We start from the raw sequence: 27741 nt of genomic DNA, 5'->3' as shown, positions 1-27741 counted from the left end.
GATATATTGAACTAAATTGTTATTAAAAATCAATTTATCTAACGTATTACATTTCATTAAACATTGATTACAATAGTTAAAAAATACCTTATGTGAGATTTCAAGATAGTGTCCATAATAGTGACTCACGTGGCAGCTAAAGGTCACACGCGGCGACGATATATTAACAGCTAACGGGCAGGACATTGTTTTAATCCGTTGTAGAATATTCAATATTTAGTTCTTCAACCCATACTCCACTGTTGGGTTCTGGTTTGCGTTGTTAAGTTTGATGTTTATATTATATTAGCCGGATATTCATTGTTAAGTTTTCTTAAATTTTAAACGAGTTAGCCATGTCGAATCGGCGGTTTTCGGCAATTTTGTTAGTTATTTACGTTATTGTTGCCCCTGACGTGGCGTTCAGCTTATTTGACAACCATCCGCCGGATATTAATGGTATGAATTAATTTTTTTATCATTTCATTTTTAATACGGCTTTATTGGAAAACTACTAATAAGGATAGCGTTCGAGACACCAAATTATGTAGTGTTGTTAATTTTCCGGAAAAATAAAATGCGGTAAAATTTCCGCAAATCGGAAAAATAAAAAATTGAAACCTAAATTATTTCAAGATTTTTTAAATGTTTTTTACCTTTTATCGATATAAAATGTCTAATATCCGTAAACATACTACAAAACATTAATAGTGTTACATTGTTAATAAGTTTAAACTAGTCTAGAGGTTTAGTTTTACCTTTAGATTCTCAAAAATTAGACGAAAATGCCGCTATAGTTAAATTTGCAAACAATATTAGACTAATCATGGAATGAGAACTTTTTTCCGGAAAATTATCCGACTTACAATACTAAAATTATGTATGTATAGAGTGTTGTCGTCTGATACGATTTTGAAAACTTGTAACGTCACAGCGGTAGTGTTAATAGTGGCCGCCATGACAGTTACCGTTTTTTATCAAAAGGTAAACTACAATGGTGACGTCGCAGGGTTTCGGACGACAATACTCTATACAATGTCTGAAACGCGCGTGGTGTACAGACGATATTACCCTTCGCGACGGTGGGTTTACTTAGCTGCAGGTTAAAATATCTAGTACATTTGGCGGTAAAATACTAGCCCGACTTTCCAGTAAATCATCGGCGGCAATTTCGAATTTTGCCTATTTTCTGTCGAATTCCTAAAGGTTCTTACGCGTGTTATCTTAATCAGCTTTAGAAAAATCCGTTGCGTACATTTCTAAGTGATCAATATTTAATACGAATTATTTTTAAGCTTCCTTATAGCATATTTTTAGTATTACGCTCAGCGGCGGCGATCGGAAAACATTTCTGTGGGGGCACGAGCAATTAATTCTTTATCCAAAAATCCATATACCTAAAACTTAAACACGAAAATGTACTGCTAAAAATTTTTCTCACTATACATATTTTTTAAAGTATTCTTTCTATTATCTCACCGTCAATGAATACATCGATAATAAAAGTTAAATCGATATCTTAAGAAAAATATGTGTACATGGATTAGATAGATAATTAGCCTTTCTTGGCAAAATACATTACGAAGGTATTTTAGGTAAAATAGGGTACACGACGGGGCAATTTTTTGTTTGGACGAATTTATCGAAATCAATTTTACGGTTATATCATCTTAATGCAAAAACACGAGAACCACCAATGGTCTAGAGAGTTAGGAGTAAAAACGCGAACAAGTAAAGAAGAGGGGGAGAAAACTAAGCTTTATTGGGGAAAAATATGCTGTACTTCGGCCGATAGGCCTTCAAGGCGAGAAATTTAATTGTTCGCGTTTTACTCCTTTATCATCTTAATGCTATTCGCATCTGAAATCTCAAAATAACTTCTGTAAAAAGACTGAATTCGGACCTAAATAAAGGCAGTGAGATTTTTTTTTCCCTGATTGATATTTTCCTCATTGTTATTTCTGTGGGGGCTCTGCCCCCGTTTGTTTTTCCCTGTGGGGGCTCGAGCCCCAGAGCCCCCCACAGGATCGCCGTCACTATTTACGCTTCTAAACAATCATGAAAGCGCGCATTTATTACCCGTTTGAGTTTTTTGACCGATTTCCCTGTGAAAAAAATTTAAAAAATTGATAAAAATGTGACCAATTTTTATTTTTTTCGTCAATATTTATCAATTTTTTTTTTATAATTCTGGTATTTTAATTTTTTTCAATTTTGTAAAATGTTTCACAGGTCAAAATCCCATGTTATTTTCAATGGGAAAATTTCCATTTTAAGTTGTCAAAAACATTTTTCGTTGCCATGGCAAAACCGTTGCCCATTGAATAAAATCTCTTTGGGATTTTTCAAGTTACATGAAGGTCTACCAATGCCCCGAGTTTGAACAAAATCGGTGTGTAACACCTCAGGTAGTCTCCTTGTGAGTAAAGTCAAATGATTTTGAAAGTACTGCCAACGTCTCGCAATGAATTCTAAGACATTAAAGAACTTAACATAAGGATGACACTTCCTAATCTCATAACGCTAAGCCCAGTTCACACTATAACAATTAATTGGGCCACTTAATTGTATACTGTGAACTGGGCTTTACTTATATTAGTATTTATAAGCTTATTAAGTAAAAATATAACATTTTAATAGTTTTATGAAAACTTTAATTGAAAAAGTCCTACAAATCGTGAACTAAAATATATACATTGTATTTAAAAAAGTTACAAAAAGTTTGTTTTTTTTAAAAAAAACAAAGTGTATACATGGTTATTAAAGAAAATTATGTAATTGCAGTGACTCTAGTCGCGGAAGCTAAAACATGGATGGATGGCGTCACCGACGACGTCATCAGGGTCATGACCGAAGCGATGGGCCTGCGCGCGGATGCGCAAAGGCCGAAGAGGTCAGCGGCTATTTTGAACCCAGGTTTCTCTTCCGACGACACAGGTAAGATAATCATTTGTTTTCTCAAATGGAATTTAAAATGACAGTGTAAAAAAAAATTATCAAAATGGCAGTATTTGTAGCAATTTAATTGCTTCATTGGTAGGGGTAAAATGTTACCAAAAATTTATAACTTCTCTTAACGAGAAATATCCATAAGGTATAAAAATTGAACTCGCTGGGAGCGAATTTCTTTGCAAATCGCGGATAAAATCTAGTGATGTAAAATTAAAGTTTCAATTATGGCTTAAATTTATAAACAACCACATTTTCGATGTTTTTATTTTAAGTCTCTTTATAATAACGTTTTATATTTTCAAAATAAGGAGCCTACGAAGATACATATTTCAGACGAATAACATTAGCAGTATAGGCTGATGGATACTTATCACCTATAATATTATACGCTTACGATGTTACAAAATATGAAAACCTCACCGGGAGTTAATTTAAATCTTAGTTTTGCGTGGTAGATAATTTCCCAAGTTTGAGCATTTTTTTAAGCTTGATCAAGAAATTTCTTAACGTGACAAGCTTCTATTATCTAAACATCGACAATAATTAACGACATTTAAGTGGTTTTAGTTCACATTTTTATTTAATATTTTAAAATTGTTGGAGAAATTCGAAAAAAACTGGGTAGGTTTTATAACATAATATTCACGTTTGATTCTAGTAAATTTATATCGATAAAAGATAAAAGTTTTATTCTGTTAAAAAAGGGTGGCACGCCTTATCGAATTGACCTTGAAATTAAGACAGCTGAATTGAAGTTGCAATTTCCTTTTATCAAACATTGTTTTTTATCGGAAAGTGGTATTTTCGGGGACTCCGCGTGAGTCTTTCTGAAAGGGTTCTAGAATAATTGAAGTATTTGGTTAGCTGACACTTGGTTTAAGTTATAACAAATGGTTTATGAAAAATCCAAATTTTAGACATGGTAAAAGTAATAAACAGTTATCTGCTATATTAGTCTATAGAAAGCTTACATGGGGTGGTTCCTCTGTATTGTCAAAGACAGGGAATAACTATTTAGCTAACTATATTTAACTATTTTGCCCCTAAAATAGGTTAATTATTTATATTGTAAGGTTAATTTTATCCGGTATTAATTTTGCAAAAATGCACCTTTTATTTTAATTTAAATGAACCGAATTAATGTAGAATTTTAACTTATTTTACATATATAAGATTTAAATTGGCCCATAGAAAATACAAAAGGAATAGCAACTCAGTCTGCGGGTACTTAAGACATATTAACCTCTTGGTAATGTAAAGTTTTAATCCTTCTTATTATGGTCATGGATTAAGTGCACCCACCGTTTAGAACCTCGAGATAATATAAGTTTCGTTTAAGTACTAGTTCCCTTGCCTATTTTATATTTTCTACGGCCAGTCTAGTGAAAGTGCTAGTTGTCATTCCTTTTCTATATTTTCTACGGCCAGTCTAGTGATACAGTGCTAGTTTTCATTCCCTATCTACATTTTCTACGGCCCTGGCGAAAAATCCGCGTTTATTTCTCTAAGCCTTGGCCGCGATATTTTTGCGTCCTCGTGGCAGCGTGTTCGTTCTCAGTCAGTCAGTAGGACTTTTTCGCCAGCTTATCTATGTCAAGAGTTCGTTCACCTCCGATATTTGAATAGCAATGTTACTTCGTTGAAGGGAGAAGTCCTTTCACTTTTTTTATCAGAATTATCGCGTATAAGTTGGGCAAGGTTTCGCTATCATCTAACGGTAGGATTGTACTAGTGTTTTGTTGGACTCCGAACCGGTTCAGGAATTTCTAGGTTTTCGCCGTAATTTGCATTATATCTCTCGGAGTTAAAGGGTTTTTTTTTTCGATATAACTTGGGCGTTTTCTAACGGCGCTTTTGCTAGTTATGTAGTGGTATTGAATATTTTTTAGGTCGGACGTTAAAGAATGAACATTCCTTTTCATTTTAATTGATTTATCGGTCGAATTCGTATCGGTTAATTTGAGTTTTTTTTTCTGTATTTTGCGTGGCGTGCAGTTTGGGTATTGGTGGTGGGGGTACATTTTTATAGATAGATAATGCAATTACGTCTATAGTTATCATGGAAATCTAACATAATTACTACAATAGTTTAACTATGGAAATAGTAATGCAATTTCACGTATAGTTATCATGGAAATCTCAATATAATTACCACTACAATTACCTTAAAAATAACTAAACAATTCCTACTATTGTAATAGTTACCATGGAAATCGTTATCTTATATCACAATAGAAAGCAACTTGACGTAAACTAAAATTTTACTTTCCAGAAAATAAATTTAAAAAGTTCAAATCAACTTGGTAATCCGATGTAAAATAATTTAAAAAAAAAACTATAAATAAGGCCAAAAATCTCAAAGCTTGTTTAAAATCGAAAATACTTGGCCAAAATTTTACTTTTTTAAATACATTTCCAACGTGAAATTGCGCATCTAAAATAATCGTACGGTCATAATTTACATTTTTGATTCTAATTGAATTTAACAAATCCCAATAAATTTAATTATGATTTCTATGATTAATTAACCATTAGATTTAACGTTGTTAGGTTACAAATCCATGAACGGGTTAGTATAATTTTTGGAAATAGGTCGTTGGCTAGTGGTTAAAACAAATTTTATTAATTACTTCCAAAAACTAAAGCTCTGCTTAAATAAACCAGATGATAATAGGATATTTTAGGGGTCAATGGTCACAAGGACCAGATCAAAACTTTCTGCATGATTTTATAAAGCCTATCCAGTTTTATTATTGGTCAAATTTTACTATAACTTTAAATTTATAAAGCTTACGATTTTCAACTCATAAATCCAGACAAAACCGGTTCGAATTTTTCTTCAAAATCGTTCCAGTTCGACCGGAAAACTTGAAAGAAACGTTTTATTGAAATTTTCGATTTTAGTTTTCCACACGGTTACGACATTTAAATATTAACATTACCGTTATTAGAAAAATTTTAAACGATATTATTTAGAACAACACTATATTATAGAAATAAATTAATAAGTTTGCCCAAAAAATATTCTTTTATTTGCAAGAAACTTTTTTTTAATTGTTTTGTGTTTGTTAGAAAAAATAAACTTAACTCATTGGTATTTTTGTATCGTGTATAAAAATATGAACATCTCCTGACGAAAACTGATGACAAATCTATTTTAATTGGTGACATTTACATTTGGAGAAACTTAAAATTGGTTAAAAAGGGAATTTCAAAACCATTAGGTCAAATTACGTCACTAGTTAAAATAGTCAGAAAAAATAGGATCATGCTATTCGACGACGTCTACCTCCTAACTAATTGAATTCTGCGAAAATTAATAGACCCGCCTTTTTTAAATAAGTTATCAAATTAATTTTCATTAAAACTAAGGAACTGATGTTAAAAGCTACTGAATGAATATTTAAATTGTTATAATTTTGATACTATACAATTAACTGAGTTTAAAAGAGATACCGTTAATATATCCGGAATAAAGATTTAGATAAATTTCAAGACTGTTCAATTGGTTATGAAATAGCTAGTGAAAATAATTATCAAACTGATTAATTAGGTATGAAATGGCTAGTGAAAATACATCTTGAATAAAGATTTAAATAATTTCGATATTAGTATATCCCGAATAAAGATTTAAATTATTATCAAACTATGTAATTAATTGGGTGTAAAATAGCTGCGAAAAAATGCATCATTAATTATAATTTTAAATCCTGAATTAAATTTTGAAATGCAATTAATTGGATAGACAATCGTCGACCTTAGCTTGAATTAAATTAAACTAAGAATGACCGTTAGGGTTTGTTAGTTTACCGTCAACTCCGAAATAGTCTTTGAAAACGTAACCACTATGATGATTTTCGAGAAATTTGAAAAATTCGCCCATATCCATGTGATATTCTCGACCGGGACCCTGACGAGGCTTAAAACAAACTTCTTGCAAAACCCCGAATTTCCTCCAATCGTTTAACGAGCATTTGGCGTTGTTGTTGTGATTGGACGCGGGTTCGGTGACGGTATCGCCAGCCTTAAACGTTTCTTTCTTCTTCAACATAATCCTCTTCCAGTTCATGACTCTGATAATCTCCCAAAATCGGTTGCAATCTTTGGTGTAGCCCTCGACGCAAATTATGCCCGGCTTCCCGGGTAGGCAGAAACCGGTCAGTCTCAGATCGGAGCCCGTCTCCAAGATAGAGCGCCTCTTGGCCTTGTTGTAGATGTGGTGGCTGTAGATCCACAAGCGACTGTAGGAAGTGTCGCAGTCCTCCGGGTCGGATCCTGCCGAATGGCAGCCGTTCTCTTCGTCTTCCGGTTTGCGTTTGCTGGCGTTGATGTACTTGGCGCCGTTCTCGGACAGCCATTGGATGAGGACGAGCACGCGCAGTTCTCCTTCCGGTAGCCCCAGCAGGAAAGACGTCATGTCTAGGTTGAGTTCGTGTTGCTGCTCCCGGTCCAAACCGGAAGGAGCTCGCACGTACACTTCCGGATCCGCTTCCGGGTAATCGTGAGGTAACGTGCAGCTCAGTTCCAGAGTTACCTGAAATGGGAAATTTTAAAGATCACTTGTAGTTGAGTAAACCAAAGTGGGGTGGCGGAGTGGTTAGTGTTCGTACGGGGTCAAAATAAAGTCGGGGTCGGGGTCGGGGTGGGTCTAACCCCGCGAAAAACAAGTCGGGGTCGGGGTCGGGGATGGAAAATTCTTTGTATTTATTAAGAATAGAAAAATTATAAAAATACCCCAATTTTACGGGTTAAGATTAGATAGTGTATCTTGTGTAAGCCAGCCTTTGAGCCTAGGGACTATTAGTAATAGTCTTAGTCGATAGCTATGCCGCAAAATTTTCGTTTTCAAAACGAAAACATTTGAGTTGGTTGTTTTCGATCTATTGAAATCTGGCAGCCTTGCCTGCCTTCTGGCCTGTATCTCCATACCGAAAATGGCCGACGATTACGCCACCGAAAATATTTTACAAAACTGATCGGCGGCTTTTTTTACCGTTATTTTGAATTATTGACTAGGACTATAGAAAAAATAGATAAGATATTTAGATTTTAAAATAGAGGTCTCTAGCTTAGGCATTGTAATTGTTTAAATAAGTTGTTTTATAAATTCACAAGTTATTTCCAAACGTTGTAACTCCACACTCCTTAGCTGAGACTTAGAGAATCTGAAACAACGGCAATTATGAAACTAAAACTTAAAAAAAGTGACTCAAGTCGGAGTCAAGCGTCAGGCGAGAGCTACGTCAGCGGCATCAGCCGAAGGTCATTCGGATCATTCTATTGTCGCCCACGAAAAAAAAGAGAGAAGGAACCTATCTATTTTATATTTTTAGGATTTAGCGGGGTGCGTCGGCGCGAAAATTTAAAATTACACTACGAAAACATAACCCCGAAAAATGGAAAACCCCGACTTGATTTGCGACAGTCGGGGTCGGGGTCGGGGACAGAAGTCGGGGATCCCCGACTTTCGGGGTCGGGGTCCCCGTACGAACACTAGGAGTGGTTAGCACATTCGCCTCGCAGCAAGAGGACCCGTGTTCGATCCCAGCTTGTGGAACTGGATGGAAACTCGGAACAACTTCTGCGCTGAGGTTGCAAGTTATCTCCTAACTGGTTCTCCTTAAAATGTTGTTGAGGTAAACGGTAATAGTTAGTGTAGGGAGCTGTTGGCTCGCGCGGCCTAAAGGGCTTGCCACCACCCTCCTACGCGTAGTAATCTGGCCACATGAATTAATGGCTTTAAAATTCGCTTGACGACTTAGGCCTAAGATGGTGCCTTGGGTATTAGCCTAGCTGATTATTAATTTTAATTAATTTATTTTAGTTAAAAGTGAGGGTTTTTAAATAGTTTTTAGCACACTTGAAACCTTCCAAAAGAAAATTTCGAACTCCTGAAAGTGTATAGTTTCGAAGCATATTTTAGTTCCTGTAAGTGCAATATCTTGTTTTCGCAACCAAACATGTATTGCCCTAAAATTAGAATAGTGTATTTTTGTTTAACTTCTACTCAAAAAACACGCAAATTTCCATATTTATCCCAGTGAGAAAAATTGGTTTTATATACTATTTACTTTGCTGCCAATATAAACAGTACATTGAGTCGAAAATCATTGGAAATAAGATTTACTTTGTAAAACTGCTTTGGTTACTTTATTTACATGACCAGTTTTCATGTAAATAAAGTAGTGCCGAATGAAAGACTGACCTACTAGGCACAGGCCTATGGGCCCCCACCGCTGATGAAATTAATGGATTTTCCCCTGATTCGGTTTAAGGGAAAAACATATCAGGCTTGTGCTTTATTATATTGAAAAATCATTATTCTCGGGACACGCGAGTTTTGCGTTTTTATGCGTTCCTTACATAGGCCCCACCTGAACACTTGTAGGAGATAATACTACTATTAGTGGATAGTTTTCGCCTGTTCTGGGATAATAATAAAAAATCAGCTAGGCTAATACCAAGGCATAGGTCATAGATAAACTTAACCAAGGTGCGTATTAAATTCACTGTCATTTCCAGGTTTCCCCTGACCCTTTTTGTAGAATAAATGAATGGTAAATATCTTAAAATATTCTTTCAAAAATGTATTTGCCTGATTTTGTTTTGGGAGGTCATTTTCAAACTCTAGGACTTTTCCCTGACATCTTGGAATCATTTTCAAATTCTAGGCCTATTCCTGACCTATAATAAACTCTACGTACAAGGCAAAAAAAAACTTTCAGTTGCTCTATTAAAAATATTGATTTTAATGAATGTTAACGATGAAATTCATGGAGATTCAATAATATTATTAATAATAATAATATTAATTTTAATATAATAATTCCGGTAATTTCTTTACTTTAAGATTTTCATGGCTTGGTTATTTCAGAAATTCGAAATCTTGTTTTCTACGTACAGAAATAGTACAATTTTAGGCAGATTTTGGCGTTCATTTTAAGATTTAATATTGAATCCGCCTTTTCGGAAATACGAAAATGATTTTCAAGCGATTTTAGTACTTTTTCCATTGAATAAAAGACTTTTGGACACTCTCGCTAAAATTTAGGGACTCCCGTTTATTTAAATTTTTTTAATTATTTAAAAAAATCCATATATAAATGTATTTATGAAAATGGCCAAAATAGGCTCTCTAGCAACTGCAATTTAAATGCAAATTATTAATCAATTATTTATAATTAGTAAAAATAGATTTAAAACTTATAGCCTTTTAATTAAATTTTATTTTTGAATGGACTCAAATAGATTTTAAATCAAAATCAAAACTCAATTGAATCTTAACACCATTATTTAAGATAAGGAAAAATATTTTTTTTTGTGACTTAACCGCTTTTTTGACCTTTAATGAACGTAGGGCTGTCCCGGTCGTGCCCCAATAAAATCGACAATATTAATAAAATGTTAATTTTAGTTGTACGTTGTACGATATGGACAATAGTGTTGGAATATTACCAAATAACGGATATATACGATTTAACTAGATCAAATAAATTTAAAACATTTCATCGACTAAAGCCCGGGCACACCAGTCGCTATTGCTTTCGAAAGAGATTCTACCCTTTCAGCTGCGAACTTACAATGAAAGTCTACTCATTCAAGCACTTTCAGCGATATTTGCTTGCAATTCACTAGAATTGGCTACCAGGGTGGCAACTACCAGGCTGCCAACTAAACCTGACGTTTTATCGTAATATTTTGTAAACTTTATATGAAGTTTAGTTTAGTTCCTCAGCTTAATTTGGCTATTAGAATTCTTTTAGAACCTATTTATGCTTATTTTTCTTAAAATTATAGCAATTATGATTTAACTCTATTTCAAATCGATTCTTTAAAATCCTTAAATCCGACAACCATGCTGCCAGCTAAACCCGCCGTTTTATCGAAGATATTCTTTAGCTTTAGTAAACATTAAGTTGTAGATCATTTTTAGTGTAAAATTCGGTAAGAACTTAACTTAAAATGCCCTAATTAAAAGACTCGGGTTAAACAAGTAGAAGTACTCATTGGAACCGGTCAAATCTGGTTATTTTCTTTGCACCCCTCTCCTGTTTTAGTTCCCTGCAACAGCAGATCACCTTGATAATAAAGCGGTATTTTTTATTACATTAATTTACCCTAAACGTTGAAAAATATAATATTGTACAGTTAATGCTAATACCACAAATTTTTATGGGTAAATGACAAATTAAGTGTTTAAAAATTGAAATTATTAACATAACTAGTAGTAAATATTTATGTGAGGGTTATTTCTAAAATTGTTCGAATTTTGTAAAATATTACAAATTAGTTTAGTTCTCCTCCAATTATATCGATATCTAGGTAATTTAAAAATTTATTGCAAGTTATCGACCTTGTATATTCTGTTTCCTTAATTTTTTAAATTCATTTATATAAAGATTGTCAGGACGTATTTCAAAATGATAAAGCTTTAAAATATGAAAATTAGATTTTTTACATTTTGATAATTTAAAATGTGCAAGGAATTTGGGATATCGAAAATATTTTGCGTATTATGGAAAAATCATTAAAAATTTTTGGGCGGTTAGCAAGATTGTATTTAACTTTTTTTTCCTTTTCATATTTCGGAATTTTTTATAATATTACAGCTGTCAAACTGAACAAGCTTCTAATTTGGTATTTTCTAAAATATGTAAACTGCCACCCATAATGCGACGCTGTATAAAGCACCATTAGTGTGCGGAAATTGATTTAATAAAATAGCCACACAATGTTGGATCGAACGGGGTAGGACGTAAGCCTTTGAGAACGAAAAATCATACCGCGCCCCGTCGTGGTTTTTAAATTCTCATTTGAGGCAAAATAACGCGTGTAACTCTTAATAGATGGCAATGGGTACCTTTTCGACGTGTAGGTTGATCGTGAAATCTAATCTTTGAGGCATGACTTGTCTGTGTCCTTCGCAGAAATCGAGGATATCTGGGATGGCCGATGGATCGTCGACGCGAAACTCGCTTTCGTTGGGATACATGCTGGTCAGCATTTCCAACTCGGCCAGCTGAAGCCGCAGCAAGTCGACTAGGGTCCTGTCGGAGTTCACCGTTTCGGACGCGTTGCTTGACATGTCGCCGTTCGAAGAAGACTAGAGCGTTTACTTAACCCTACGAGACTTTCCATCTAATAAACACGTGGTCCTTTGACTCCTTTCAACCACTCTGTTTACTACCCCTTTTACTATTAAAATATTTTTTACGCCAATGACGTTAAACCCCTCTGCGAAGCGCGTTCGACAGCTGCAGCCTTTTCACGGTCACGTTCTAGCCCCCCCGCTCCCCACCCTACTAACGCGTCCTTTCTTTCTATTGGATGGATGTTGGTCACGAGGTCTCGTCTGGAGACTGCCTTCCCTCTCATCTTCAAATAAAATACCCGGAGACGCGGTCGCCATCTGGGTGTATGAACCGGTACTAGCGTTAACGAAGCGGGAAAATTTCAAAATAATAGCGGTTTGTTGTCCAAATCGAAAAATAACAGGCGCGGAAAATGTAGCTGATTGCGTTCAATCACGTTTTTGCGAAGGCCAATTTTCAATTTTTCATCGTTAGGCTTAGAATTAGAATCTACAAAGTAAGTTTGACCAGAAATAAACCCTCTCCGGTGAATTGTCTTATTCCCCTGCACCCCCCTTCATGCATTTCGGGGGGTTTATACCTCAAAAATATGCCCTTTATCCATTTGGCGTGGGAAATCTTCTAACCCCCTTAAAATTAAATTATATTTAGTGAAGCGCTTAGAGCCTGCGAAGTTCCTCATTTCATTTTAATGGCTTATCGTTCAAAGCGTTACTACGAAATGAAAAGGTACGTTGAACGTAATTTTAAAGAAAGTGTCGGCTCGACGTGTACTAGCTCTTTCAACAGATGTCGCTAGTGTCGAAATCAAAGCCAAATACCTAACCTACATTTTGACCCATAAGGCGGGATATTTAAGTACCCCTCACGTTGATTGGCTCGTTTGTAAATTTGACAATAACTTACAGTAATTATTAACAATGTTATTTTAATTGTGATATATAAAGTCCACTAAATAGAGTAAGTTGTCTAATTATAATACTCTACAATGGTTATCTGACGACGTTATTGTTTCGCCATTTTTAATTTTAGCTTCCTTTGCCCTTAATAGATAGCACCCCGCTCTCCAGAAGAATCTCATATATTCATTGTCATCTTTAATAGCAAGGGCCTTATCATAATACAGGTGGCAATGATAGAGCCGACAGTTGCTTAAATTACAGTTAACAAATGTACCGATTGTGCATGACCTTCTGAGTCTCTCAGACGACAAACTCACACCCGTTAATTAATTTTTTCGGGCTGCCGGTCTCCTCCCTTAATTTTCCTTAAGCAGCAATGCGGATGGTGTCGCCATCTGTCGCTTATAGATAAAATTATAAACTATTATATACTTCTGGTATCTTGACATTTTATGTTCTATCAAATATGTACTTTTCGATTGGAAGTAATTTCCTTACACCTGCGAAGTTGATCGAGGGAGTAGTCACTTTAGTAATCAGGTGTGAAAGTCGTAGGTAATCACTGGAAATCACTGATTTTATGAGAAATCCGAGGGGCAGATCACCCCAATGATTATCAAGACAACCGCGTATGATTAAATTAGATTACCTGTACAAAGATAAAAAATGATAAAATCATGATTTTTAATCATGATTATTGGGATACCCTGTAACAAAGTGATCTGGTCCTCGTAGAAATCACCGTTTCGAAAATTTCACGAGCGACTTTCTCCTCGATCTAGTTGGATACTTATCTCGTGAGAGTTATGTACTTCTGACATAAACAATTATTTATGTTTTATCAAATAGGAAGCGTTATCAATTATTTACCGCCGGTCGATTTCCGTTTTCGATTTTTGTATTTCCGTAAACTCGATATAAATTTGCATACTAATTATAAGTGTTGTTTGTATTTGTCAGGTTCTCATCGCGTTACGAGCGTGGAGGCGTTGTTCCCTTTGTGCGACCATCCGGTGCACGTGGACGCCGCTGTTCTGGGACCACAGACATTCGCCGTCTGCGTGTCGGCCACTTCCAAAGCCACCCTGGGTCTGATCCTGGTGAGCCGAATTAATAACTTCTTTAGATTGACATTTCAAACAGGAAGAAAACAAAGTCTACAAATTCAAATGAAGTGACACCGTAAAAAATGGGCAGGTGTCGCTGATTCAGAGCGGCGCATCATAGACGGTGCCGGAGCTATAATCTGCTGAGAGGAATCTGGCTCTCTGGGTTTAGAGAGAGATAATACATAGAGGGATTCGTCACTGGCTGTTCTAGGAATATGGAGCCCTCTATCTAGTGGGGTTGGAAGTTAAACTTAAAAAAGCGTTTTAGGATTAAATTAATAATAAATAAAATTAAAAGTTAGATAAAAATTATATAACATTAATTTGTTAAAAATTTAAATTAAGAATTTACAATAAATTAAACTTAAGCCCGATAGTTAAATCTTAAATGAATTTAACATAAGTTTAATTTATTGTAAATTCTAAATTAAATTTTTAATAAATGAATTTCATAGAAATTTAATCTAACTTATTTTAATTTATTACTTATTTAATTCTAGAGAATTTCTTAAAAATTAAGCCTGATAATTAAATCTTAAATGAATTTAACTTAATTTAAGAAATTAATTCCCTAGAATTAAAATTAAATGTTTATGAAATTCCTTTATTAAAAATTTAATTTAGAATTTACAATAAATTAAACTTATGTTTAATTCATTTAAGATTTAACTATCGGGCTTATTTTAAAGACATTAATTATCTAGAATTAAATTCTTAATAAATTAAAATTAGTTAAATGAATTTCAAAAAAATTTAATTTTTATTTAAAATTTTAGTTTACAATAAAAAGTGAGTTAAATTAATTTATTTTCAAGATTTAATTATCGGTCTAAATTTAATTGATTTATTACAGGGCTGAATTTCTATTAATTACTATTTTTAAGTGTTACTGCGTTTCTCAATTTTAAACGTTCTCGAATGTAGGAGACTTAGGCACCGGACCGTATTTTTCAATTGGTCAACTTATTAAAAATCCCGTCTGCAGTATTCCGATCGGAGGAAGTGGCAATATTTTTTTGGTCGTGTTATCTAGCTTGTTTTGATACGTTGGCAACATCTGCCCCATCGCGACGTTTTGATTTCCCATTTCCACATTCTTTTTATTCTTTTATACCACCGTTTTGCCTTTTTGATTTTATTCCACTGATTAATTCCGTCCGAAGCTGGCTCTGTACCTCTGTTCTTGTTGTTTCAAAGTCAAAGAACTCTTACGAATGATGAATGAAATTAGAAGTATTACCAAAAGTGACATAATTACCAAAAGTGTGACAATCCCTGTACTTTCGTATGCTAAAGGTTTAATGAATGCTCACTAGAGATCGACCACATAAAAAGACTATTTCTGAACGCCTTTCTGGATCTATTTTAAGTCTGTGGTATTATATCGTAGGTAGATGGCGATAGCATCTCCACAGAACGACGGAAAATCAAAAGTACACCAACTTTGACCAGTGCTACTTAACGCCTCGTAGTGAGGAACGGAGGAACTATTTGTTGGTTTTAACTTCCTTCCCTCCCCAAGGCATCCTTTCCCCTCTCCCCTCCCAACTTGTATTTCGCTCGTAACATTCATTCAGAAATAGGTCCGATTGACACACTTTTGGTAATTATGTCACTCTTGGTGGCGGAGTGGTTTATACTTTCACCTCGCAGTAAGAGGAGCCGGGTTCGATCCCAGCTTGTGGCAGTGGGTGAAAGCTCGGAATTACTCCTTCTGCGTAGAGTTCTCCCCACTGGTTAAAAAGGGTTTTCCCCCGAGTTCTTAGGTTTCCCTTTTCCACCAAAACTTGTAATCGTGAGTGTAGGGAGCTGTTAGCTCTCTTAGCATGCAGGGTTTGCCACCACCCAGTGGCGTAAATATCGAGAACTAGGGGCCCCCAAAACGTTCACGATTAAAATGAGTGCTATTTAAAAGGGCCCCCAAGTCGTTTTACGCGGGGGGGGGGGGGGGGGGCCCGGAGTTCCTAATTACGCCACTGCCACCACCCTCCTACGCATTGTAACCCGGCCACCTGATTTAAAGGCATTATAAGTCTCTAGACTACTTGGGCCTAAGGTGGTGCCTAGGGTATTAGCCTAGCTGATTATGTTATATACTCATGATAAAAATAATTTTATACATTTTTAATTAAAACTAATTGTCTCTCCTGATATTTTGATAAGACGTCAAATTCTTCACGAATTAATCCTTTTATTTATTAATTAATATTTAATTACGAAAATGAAATAAAAGTTTGCTTGGATATTAATTATTCAAGCTCATTCTTGGAACAGTTTTTTAATAAGTGGATACTTTTCACTTGTTTTGATTAGGATAAGCGGACGACATAATATTTCAGGTATAAAAAGTGTGGCCCCAATACTGTGACCTTGACGAATAGTACACAGTATGGTGTAATAGGCCTTTCTATAAAAAAATATTGGCCTTGTTGTTATGTTGCTGCTGTCTTACGGGTGACGTATCGATGACGTTTTACTACGAAAAGACCTGGACACTAGAGTAAATTCGACGAGGCACCCTGTGTTTAAGCTTAAACTGAACTTCTACATATTTCGTGACGAATGAGGTAAACAAGGGACTGAAGGTAATCGGCGTTAAAGCCCGTAGCTTTAACTGTACTAAAGTGATTACGTAATCGATTACAGATTTAGCACGTCCAAAGGCTGTAATCGGTGTATAGAATTTAAGGAAGTGGTTAGCCCCTCTGAGCTAAATTAAGAAAGTTCAGCAAGCGTAGCTTATTTTATAGTAATGCCTATTATCTCTACTAGAACAAGCGAATAGTTAAATTTAGTGTAAAAAGTGTACACTTTTGTTCCGGAAGAAGCTTAAAGTATGTTTTAATTTTACCAGGCTGATAAATGGCAACCCTTGACAAGCTGGGACGTAGAAATGCCGGCCAAAGCTCTGATTTTCGAGTCCAACAATGCGCTTTACGTGCTGTCGACCGAAACTGGTCGGGCTCTCGGCACAGAGCTCTTACGCTACGACGCCCTCACCAACTCCCTTCTGGTCGACCACATCGTTCACACCAGACATCCCACTTGCGACGCCCTATGGACGATGTACGTTGACCCTATTTTAAACTCTTTTTACAGTGGCGTAGCTAGGGTGTTTCTGGGGACCGTTTGAGCCACCTAAAATATTTCCTCGGAGCCCTTAGGAAATGGTGTATTGCAGAAATCAGGGTCGAAGTAAAAGTTTAAATTAATTTTAATAAATACTGATGTATCTGGTATTTGCTCCGGTGAAAGGACTTTTGGCTTAAGCGTTCCCTCACGTTGATCCCTATTGACTACACTGGTCCTATAGTCTTGAAGCGTGAATTAACTAACCATCTAGTTTAGGTGGATTTTAAGTAATATCACGTAACCATGGTGGTAGGTTTGTTATCTCCCCACTGGTCAAAGGCGTTGACCCTTAGTACTGGGTTTCAGTTTCCATAAAACGTTTAGGTTAAAGGCCTTGGGTTTCTTCTGCCTGTCCCCCTTTAAATTAAGCCAACATGTTCAGCGGTTTGTAACAGTGAGGCAGTACCGGATTCCCTGAAGGAGGGGCCCTAGGTAGTTTTTGGTGGGAGCCTACGTAAGTAAAGCATAAAAATGCAAAACTCACGTGTCCCGAAGTTGAGCTTATGTCACGAGAATAATGATTTTTCCAATAAAGCAACAAGCTTAGTTTTTCTCTTAATTAGTAAAAAATCCATTTATTTCATCAGTGGTGGGGGCCCATAATCCAATGCCTAGTAGGCCTGGTCCTTAATCCGGCCCTGCAATGGGGTATAGGTAGCGTTTGGCTCACGTGGATTGAATGGCTTGCTATCACCCTCCTACGTATTGTGACCCGGTCACCTGATTTAAAGGCAGCAAACGTCGCTAGCTGACTCGGGCCTAAGGTGGTGTCTTGGGTATTAGTCTAACTGATTTTTTTCCGCGGTTGAAGTACATCCTTTGGCGAAACTAGTTAATATACTCATCGGGATGTAATGATCCTATTTTAAATTTGCAGGAGAGCCGACAGTAACAATTACCACTTGGCTATAGTCAACTCTCGCGGTCCAGAAAACGACTATTTGGGAGAATACGCGTCGATTTTCGAATGGAAAGGAACCTATTTCGACCAGTACGATTCCATACGTACCTACGACCCCAAAGCCATGACGGCCTTCCACATTCGCGGCAACGCCTATCTGGCGGTTGCCAATCACAGAATCGATCGTTACAATTACGACGTAGACTCCGAAATCTTCAAATTCGACATTGAGTCCTGGACCTGGAGGTCGTTCCAAAGAATTATAACGTACGGAGCTGTTGACTTGGAGCATTTTGAGCTTGGTGATGGAAGTCGTAATCGGGAACATTTCCTAGCCGTGGCCAACCAGTTCGAAATTGGTAAGTCACGTCCAATATACTTTGCCTTATATGACTTTGGATTTTTTTAATCGCTCAGCTAATGGATACCGTAAATACGACGTCAACTCGGTCATCTACAAGTTCGTGGACAATCGTTTTGTACCTTTTCAATGTTTACCAACAGTTGGCGCCACTAGTATCGCTACTTTTACTGGCGAAGCTGGACAATTCTTGTTGGTCGTGACGAATTATTTCGAAGCGGTGACTATGTACCAATACAATGGTTGGAACTTCGTGTCTACTAGCGTTCAGTACAGCAGAGGTGGCATGGGACCAGGAGCTCTGTCGGCTAGCTTTCAAAGTATCCCTACTGAGAGTAAAATCAACATACTCGCTCTAAGTAAGATTTATTTACCATGGCCGTTGACCTTCGATTAATAACATGGATTTGTTAGTTGTAGCCAACCCAGTACACGAAGTTGAAGACAATGTGTTTTCCATTTCATTCGCTTACGTAAATCCATTGGGTCAGTGGTACCAAGATAGTTTGCTGTGGTGTCAGTCTGGCCATCATAGATTCAACGGTACATTGGCTACGGAATTGATGGACAGTTTCAACAACGCCTTCCTCATAGACCAGGAAGACCCGATAGTGTTAGACGGAGACCTTTATTTTGACGACTCGCTCAGGGTGGTGGGCGAGGTTGGAGCACCCAAGGTAATTGGAAGCTTACCACGTGCGCAGACATATTCAGATTGGAATTAACTGTACGTTTTTTAGATTGTGGACCAAACATCGGGGGAGACATTAGACCATTCACTTCTTTACGAATTGGACAGATTAAATCAACAATTGCACGGGTTAAAAGAGAGGCTAGAACGTACGAAAAACCTGATGGCTAGCGCTTTCCGTACTGCTGGCGATCAAACTGTTACTGGTAAAGTAGTTTTGATCTACGATACATCAATCAAGGTGGGGTGGCTGAGTGGTTAGCGCTTTAGCCTCGCAGCAAGAGGAGCCGGGTTCGATCCCAGCTAGTGGCACTGGGTGAAAATCCGGAACCACTCCTTCTGCGTTGAGTTTGCAAGTTCTCTCCCCACTGGTTAAAGGGGTTTTCCCCCGAGATCTTCGGTTTCCCCTTCCATAAAAACTTGTTGAGGTTAACGGTAATAGTTAGTGTAGGGAGCTGTTGGCTCGATCGCGTGGCATGCAGGGCTTGTCACCACCCTCCTACGCATTGTAACCCGACCACCTGTTACTTGATCACGCACAAGCAACATTGCTTATGTGGTCGAAGGTGGTGCCTTGGGTATTAGCTCTATTTAAAAAAAAAATAAGAATTGTATGACCCTTATCCGCACTTTGAATCTATCGCAGGAGCAATGGACTTCCATAGCGCCTCTTTTTCTTGCGAAGCCGAGAGCGGTTGCGACATACCGTCGATCGAAACGACTTACTTGAATGAAGTTGACATATCCAACTTGTACGAGAACGTAATATATTTGGACGCCGACGCCTTCCTGCCAGTTTCTTTGGACACGGATTCTTTGCACGTCGAAGGCGATATAGTGGTAGAAGGACTCGTCTCGGGTGTCAACGCTTCCCACCTGGTCACCGTAGACGGACATCATCAGATTACAGCCCCCAAGGAGCTAGTGCACGTCAATACTGGAGAAATAGTAGTTGATGGACTAGTCAATGGTATTTCTTTGGATTATGACCATGTGCTGTTGTCGTACGGGGATCAAACGATGATCGGCGTCGCTACCGTTCCGGAAATTGAAGCTCAGGAGCTGGTAATTGCTGGAGACGTCAATGGGGTCAATTGGAACGAGCTGTACCAGGATATAGTGTTCATTGGACAGAAGCCGCCTATCACGGGGATCAAGACCATCAAAGGTTCGGTTGCGGTTGATGAGTTGCTGCTCACTGCGGGTGGCACTTTAAATGGAGTTGATTTGGAGGATTTATGGAAAAATGCTTTCTGGAAACACGAAACCCAAGAAATTTATGGTGAGTTTTGAATAGAGTATTTCAGTTGAAAGTTTTCTAATTTTTTTTTGACAAAGCTCCATTTAATTTTACGAATCTACACCTCGTGAATCCAACGGTATCCGCTATAAATGGAATATCTCCAAACTCTCCCGATTTGGTTTTGAGCAACGCGGAAATAACTATTCCAGTTAATTTCATGTCCCCTTGTACGATTGACCAAGTGAACGTTCTGGATTCCATTAATTCCATTGGGCTAGTCCCAACGGTTGAGTATCCCGATCAGCTGGATTTACTTCTAAAATCAAGAGATCAACTAATATTTGGTATTTTATTGTTTAATTACGCTTTTGAAAATTTCATAAAAACCGTGTTTAATTATTTATAGGCCAAAAGATATTTCCATCTATACACTTGTCCGACCATAGCAGACTGGGTGGACTGCTTAATGGTGTTGATCTATCCCAACTATTTAACCTCGTAATTTCGAACAACCGTTCTCAATATTTACCCGGAGAATGGGTCTTCAACCACGTTGTCTTCAAAGGACCAGTGGAGGTTCACGACACTGTGAAAGGTTTCGAGCTCCAAGAACTCTACAACCGGGCTTTGAGGCTGGACCAATCTTTACCCGCGGACGCGTCCGTGGTTTTTACCAATCTGGTACAAGCCGATCAAATTACTGGTAACGTTAACGGAGTCGACGTATCCAAGGACTTGGCTATCAAGGGAGCGAATAACGAAGTATCCGGAATCAAACACTTCAACGATGTCCTCTTGGAAGATCACTCTGCTCTCCGTGGTTTTATTAATGGAATTTCACTTCGATTCTTGGATGACACGCTACACGATGGTAAAGACCAAAGGGGCGAGGCTCACGTGACGATTCAAGGTGATCTGGTCGTTCAAGACTTGTTTGTTGGAGGGTCTCTTAATGGAATACCATTGGAACAAATTTTAACAACCGTGAGAAACGAAGAAGTGTATGGACCCATTCATATGCTTGGCGATGTGGTGGCTCAAAACTCTCTTCAGACGGACTCTATGATAGTTAATGGTCTAGTCAATGGACAATCTTTGCAAGATTTAGTGGCGGATTCAATGCGCTACTCGACGCCGCAAACTGTAATTGGTGAGAAAATATTCGTAAACAACTTAACCATTTTAGGCGGGGTGAACTTGGAGACTGGCATGGTGAATGGGTTCAATTTGCGTCATTTGGCCGAAGATACGTTATTTAACCACGTTCCGCAAAGGGTCGGTGGTAAGAAAACCTTCGTTGGGAAAACTCACTTGGATAACCTCAATTTTTACGGCACCATTGATGGCGTAAGCTCCACGGAAATGATGACCAATTGGGTCTTACAAGATCTGCCTCAAGTTATCGTCGGTGATGTGGTGGTCAATGGCGATATTCTAGTTAACTCTGACGTCTTCACAAACCAGCTTAACGGCTTACCTTTGAAAGAGGCTATCGATGATTTAGTTATATTAAATGAACCTAATGAAGTACCTGGATCAGCCCACGTTTCCAAAGCTATTTTGCAAGGTTCCGCGGCTCTCAGTGGTACCATTCAAGGTATATATTTCTTTAAACTTTAACGGTCAAGCTTTCACCAGTTAGATAGCCCTATAGCCCGTTAAAAACTAAAATTTTATGGCGAAAACCTTATCTATAAATATATTGAGTGGTTAATTTTGGGAAATTGAAAAGCGCGCGTCCGCCGCGACACCTGGTGAGAAATCGGCGAGACAGAAAAACCACTTAAAAGCGCGCGCTGCTGAAGACGCGAAAGATTTTTTTGGCACGCGCGGCGCGTTTCAGTTATACGAGACCAAAGCCTAAATGGCGCGATTTTAAAAGTTAGGATAAGGTGCTGCTGGCGCTGGCGATACATCTTAAGATGGCGGCGAAAATTCAAACCCAAATACTTGGCGTTATTTCGGGTTTCAACTTTTTAGGCCAAATACTATTTTTTCAAGACAAAATAAGGGACGTGTAAGTATATTGAACGTCTTGTTGCTCTTTTGATATGCAAATAAGGCGATACTTGGAAAAGCTTGGCCGTTCCCCTTTAAAAAATACATTGACACTTGGTTACATGATCTAATTACTCGTAGGAATCGACCTTTCTGAAGAAGCAGTTACGAAAACTGGCGACCGAGTGATAAACGGTCGTAAGCGCTTCTTAAACCTAGTTCATATAAATGGCGATCTTAATGTAGACGGTCTCTTGGGCGGAGTTAACGTCGCTGATTTGTGCGCCCAGTCCTTGACTAAACAAGGAGATGGCCATTGCCCGTTGCTGACCGTTAACGGGGACGTGACGGTAGACGGAGGTATGAGCGTTGGGGGTCTTTTCGGTGGTGTGAACTTGGTAGATTTTAACCAAAATGTCTGGAAAGTGAACGAACCAGTCACGATGGGAAACGCGGTTCGTTTCAGTCAGCTCGCGCTGCAAGGAGTAAGATCAACCGACTATATTTTGGGCTAAATTGTAGCGAACGATCATGTCAGTTTATTCTTTACAGCCAGTGACTCTCAATGGATTGTTGAATGGAGTGGACTTTAATGATTTGAACGACAATTACTTTAGTTTAAGTAAAGATCAACTTATTCCCGCGCGGATTAAGTTTCATGATCACGTAACAATCGATGGTAAGCTAATGTCATTACTGGAACATGACGCCTAATATTATCTGCCTATTCCACTTTAATTGTAATTAGGCAGTGACTCGGTAAGATTATTGAATTTAATCTAGAATCTTCTTCGTAGGCACGCTTAAGTGTGGTGACTTGTTGACTGGCGACGGGCTGGTGAATGGATTAAATTTGACCGGTATAATCGACCGAATGTTCAAGAAGAACGGTGACCAAAATGTCATCCATGATGTTGAGTTTATGGGCGATGTTCATATTTTAGGTAACCGATTACTTTTAATTTCCGTACCATGATGTGACATTCCCTTATTCGCGTGTTTAGGCGACTTGAACATTGCTGGTAAATTAGGCGGCGTAACAATTCCCGATGACCTAATGCTGAAGACTCGTCCCAATGTCCTCTTGGGTCCAATTACCTTCTTAAATGACGCGGTTGTTTTAAACGACTTGGAATTACCCGACGGAGTTACCGTGCAACAAGTGGACATTTCGGAATGGGCTAAAACCTCCCTGTTGAAACAGGGCCACTTTCCAATTAGCGGCACCAAAACCTTCGACAAAGTTACGGTCGTCAACGCGAGGTAAGTCATCCTCCTATTATTATCCACATTTACTGGTTAACGAAATGTACTGGTCCTCTCGCAGAGCGAACCGCAATATCGGCGGAGTTAACTTGACGACTGATACGGTTCTTACCGCGGATGCTGACCAAGTCATCAAGGGCGATGTCCGTTTCTTGAAACGGGTGAAGGCGGATTGCAAGATCATAGTTACAGGCAACGTGAATGGGGTGAACTTGAACTATCTCCGGGAATCTGTCGTCTACAAAGACGGCCCTAACGTCATCCGAGCTCCAAAACATTTCGTCAACGATATGGTCACCGACGATATTGTGATGGTAGGGAATGTGGACAACGTCAACCTCTCGGTCATTACTGACGAAATGACTTATCCTTTCGGACTATCCGACCTTGAAAGGTCGTTGTTGGAACGTCAGAATAAACTCGATCGCATCGGAAGAATCTTTAAAGGAAGTCCTTTGGTGTTAATGTACTACGTCGAGGCTCAAAGGCTGGCCGATTTGGACGTCTTGTCTTGGGCCAGCGGTTCCACTCTTGACGAAAGGCCATTTCTCTTCGTCTCGGACAGTAGCAGACACGGAAACGGATGCTCCAACGTTTACGTCTACGTGTATAGCGAACTGGCTAAAAGCTACCTTCAAATTTCAGCAATTCCATCGAGTTTCGCCGTCGGGTTACTAACTTTTAACCTTCACGGTCAATTTCATCTCGCCATCGCCAACGTTCATCCTGTTTCTGATTGTCTTCATTTAATTGGTAATTATGGTACTTGGCGATTTTTGATCAAGGTTTTAAATGTTTCATTTCGTTCATAGGCGGGCTGCAATTGTTCAGATTGAACGACGACGTTGGGGTCTTCGAACCATTGGCCGTTTTAACAGTGGAAAGAGTGGTTGCTTTGGAAAAAGTCGTTTTTGGGGACTTCATTTGCGTCATTGCTGTATTAAGTAATTCGGTTGATACGTATTGCAGTCAGCCTGATACCGGGCTATTTCAATTGACTTCTTCGCTGGCTTTATCCCACGTTAAAACGGTAGGTTTTACTTCAAAAAGAAAAGTACCAGTTTTACGATGGCTGGTTGCAAGTTCTCCTACAAACTCGTGCCACCAGCTTGAGACACTCTTCCAGATAATTTACGATTTCTCTTCCAACAGGCTAAACATTCGGAATATAACGGTGTCCATTTCTTAACCCTAATGGACAGCAATGAAGTCCATTTACTAGTTTGGGATCCTCTCACAAACGCTTTCGGCCGTTTGCAAAATGTTCGCGGGTTCAAACCTCACGCGCTGACTGTGGTAACATCGACAGACGAAGGACAGAGAATCAACTTACTCGCCATTTCTGAAGGCACGAACGATAGAAGTGTCGAAAACTCTTGGATTTCTATTTACGAGTAATTTTTTCATTGTTTTAGTATCCTAGCGAGGTTTATATTTAATTTTCGTTTTCTACGACAGTGTTGGTGGACGTAAACTAACGAAAGTTCAACAGATAACCAGTAGTCCGATTTTGGCCATGGACTGGATTTCGTACGGAAATAGCTTCTTGTTCTTCGTACTAACCAGCGATTCTAACATAAACGTCTATAACTGGAAGGGTTCTGGTGGTTTTGCCCTGGTGGACTCCTTCTACATAAAAGGTTGGTTCAATTTATCATCCTGCTACAAGCTATGGTAATAACTGAGATCCTGCTCTTATAGAGATTTGAAACTCTATATACGCTAAGTGACCCTCCTATTTTTTCCCGACGGGGGCACCCCTCTACGTGTGGGAGAAAGCTATTGCGATGACATAAGCGAAAAATGGTTTTCTCCCGGCCGAGCGGCGGCGCTGATGCTACCAATGTTTCTTGACTCGTTTTGAGTTTAATTAGCGCAGCGACTAGCAGGATCTCTGGTAATAGTTTTAACATGTGAAAGTGTAAATGTTATATCGGAAAATAATTGGGGATATATCATAATTTAAATTATGGCTCTAAAGAAATGCTGTATTTTCAGCTGTACGCTTCTGAGGTTTAAACCCTACGGGGGTGTATAAAGGTAGCTACCGAAATTAGGTTTCAAAATTACCCGAGTTTTACCTGCTTCCCCTGACTTCGTTGGCCTATTTTCAAATAGCCTACTAAGTCAGGGAAAATAGGCATTCTTTCTAATTCCCCGTTTTCCTAGACCTCTGGTAACCCTGTATGGTCCATACTTTCAATGAAATTATATACTACTTATATTGCGAAAAGCAATTATAATTATCGTTCAGTGGCGTTATTAAATGTAACTTTAGTACTGACAAGAATGTACTTAATTATACTTAGGAAAGTTATTTTGATGTGATTATTAGTGTGACTGCCAGCTAGGAGCAACAAACATAGCACCCCGCACAAGGAGGACGCAGCTAGTCTTTATTAAGCTAATAATCGTATCAAATAATAATTCTTCCTAAATCTAATTAAATACATCCTTGGCATCCTAAATTCCCAAAACAATTACTGATTTTGTCTGATTTTGTTACTCAAATTTCTGTTTAGGTTCAAAAACTCTACACGCTATTCCATGCAGCGGTTTTGAAATTGGCTGCCATTACTTGGCTATTTCCGGAAAAGTGTGCGCCGAGTCCTGGTGGGAAAACGGACAACCATTTTCTTTGTTATTGAAAGCGAAAGTTAACGGAAACTAATTATAGAACTTATATTTAACAAATTTATATTTTTAAATTTGATACCTCTATTTACACTACTACTATAAATAGGTGTATTTATAATCTTGTTATAAATAAATATTACTCTAAATTACGTTTTACCTTTCATGTATTTTAGCATTTAAGACTTATTCGGTGTTTTGAATTTGATACGTGGTTAAGCGCCATATTTTAAATCGGGCTAAATCGAACATGAAATCTAGTATGCGCAAACGCTACGAATGAAGTTCAAGATGGCAATTTTGATCAATCGGATAATAGATCCATTGCTTGATCGAGATTTCTCTCTCCACTCAGAGCCGTTCAGTACGCCATCTATGAAACGTATTTTTCACCTTCCCCATCTACATAAAGAAAATTTCAATAAAATTAATTTTCTATACGCTTAAATCGATATAAGAGTAACTTTTTGTTTCTAATGTAGATAATTTAAAGTAACTCCGTTTATGTTCAATATTTTATGCCACCAGATGGGGCAAGGTATCGCCGTGTATTGATAGGCTCAAATAAAATCTAAATTGAAGCTGGTAAGAATGAGCAATTTAAAAAAAAAAAACAAATAAAAAAATAAGTTGCATGTCTAGAAGCGTGGAAACTATAATAAGTAATATGAAAACCATCTAATAGGAGCTATATGTAGCGAGAAAAACCCTATTAACTCCCAATTTCATTATTTTAATAAAATTATTTGTGAAAAATGAAAATGTTTCTGAAAAGATCGCAAATTGTTACGTACAAACTCAATCCATTTACCCTTCGCCATTTTAATTTAAAATTGGTTTAAAACTTTCAAAATGTACGGTTTTGAGATGGTTAGTCAAGTTGGCAGATTTATCAACACAAAACTAAAGCCCCGTTTTCAATCACGTTTTTGCGTCAAAACCAACCGGGAGAAGCTACTCTATCGACTTTTTTGTTTCGAGATATCTAACTGGATTTGATACAGGCTTATTTTTAAATAAAAGCGCGTCAAAAAAGCAAAAGCGAAAAGCCTGAAATTTATCGTAATTGAAAACTGGGCTTTAGAGGGATAATTACATAATTGCTCTGAACAAATTCGAGAATACTTATCATTGTAAAGCCATGTTTTCAATTACAACATTTTTAAGGCTTTTCACATTTGCTTTTTTGACGCGCTTTTATTTCAAAAGAAGCCTATATCAAATCCATTTAGATATCTCGTGACAAAAAAGTCGATAGAGTAGCTTCTCGCGGTTGCTTTTGACGCGAAAGCGTGATTTTTTTCTAAGAAAAAATCTAGATTAAAAATGCGCCTTTATATTTCCAAAAAAACAACTATTCTATCATTAACAATTGTCAGGGAATCTGATCCAAAAATCACAGGGTTCAACAACCTGCTTGCAATGTTGGTCGGTGGTTATTTCAACCGTTATTTGCAATTTTAGACTAATTGAAATATTAA

At 37.7% G+C, this 27741-nt stretch overlaps 2 protein-coding genes across 2 annotated transcripts; one reads left to right on the top strand and one right to left on the bottom strand.

The window, feature by feature from the left end:
• Window positions 1-221: 221 nt before the first annotated feature.
• Window positions 222-26406, top strand: LOC149943943 (uncharacterized). Its single transcript, XM_090175845.1, has 20 exons — window positions 222-438; window positions 2764-2916; window positions 13886-14025; window positions 16889-17100; window positions 18044-18426; window positions 18485-18787; window positions 18843-19105; window positions 19169-19325; window positions 19766-20401; window positions 20458-20706; window positions 20769-21959; window positions 22502-22845; window positions 22913-23039; window positions 23158-23304; window positions 23365-23623; window positions 23688-24379; window positions 24439-24656; window positions 24779-25020; window positions 25085-25266; window positions 26149-26406. Exons 1-20 carry the CDS (start codon window positions 336-338, stop codon window positions 26295-26297), a joined length of 6150 nt encoding a protein of 2049 aa, XP_090031971.1. The 5' UTR covers window positions 222-335; the 3' UTR covers window positions 26298-26406.
• LOC149943944 (RWD domain-containing protein 2A) lies at window positions 5998-12189 on the bottom strand. The gene is made up of 2 exons (XM_090174934.1): window positions 11792-12189; window positions 5998-7465 (listed from the first exon to the last, which is right to left on the bottom strand). The coding sequence occupies exons 1-2, from the start codon at window positions 12014-12016 to the stop codon at window positions 6710-6712; spliced, it is 981 nt and encodes a 326-aa protein (XP_090031060.1). The 5' UTR covers window positions 12017-12189; the 3' UTR covers window positions 5998-6709.
• Window positions 26407-27741: the final 1335 nt, after the last annotated feature.

This window comes from Leiobunum rupestre, chromosome 5, assembly GCF_980474605.1.
Source record: "Leiobunum rupestre chromosome 5, qqLeiRupe1.1.hap1, whole genome shotgun sequence".
Lineage (NCBI taxonomy): Eukaryota > Metazoa > Arthropoda > Arachnida > Opiliones > Sclerosomatidae > Leiobunum > Leiobunum rupestre.
The sequence above is the reverse complement of the archived record's forward strand: the minus strand, read 5'-3'. Positions and strand labels throughout refer to the sequence as shown.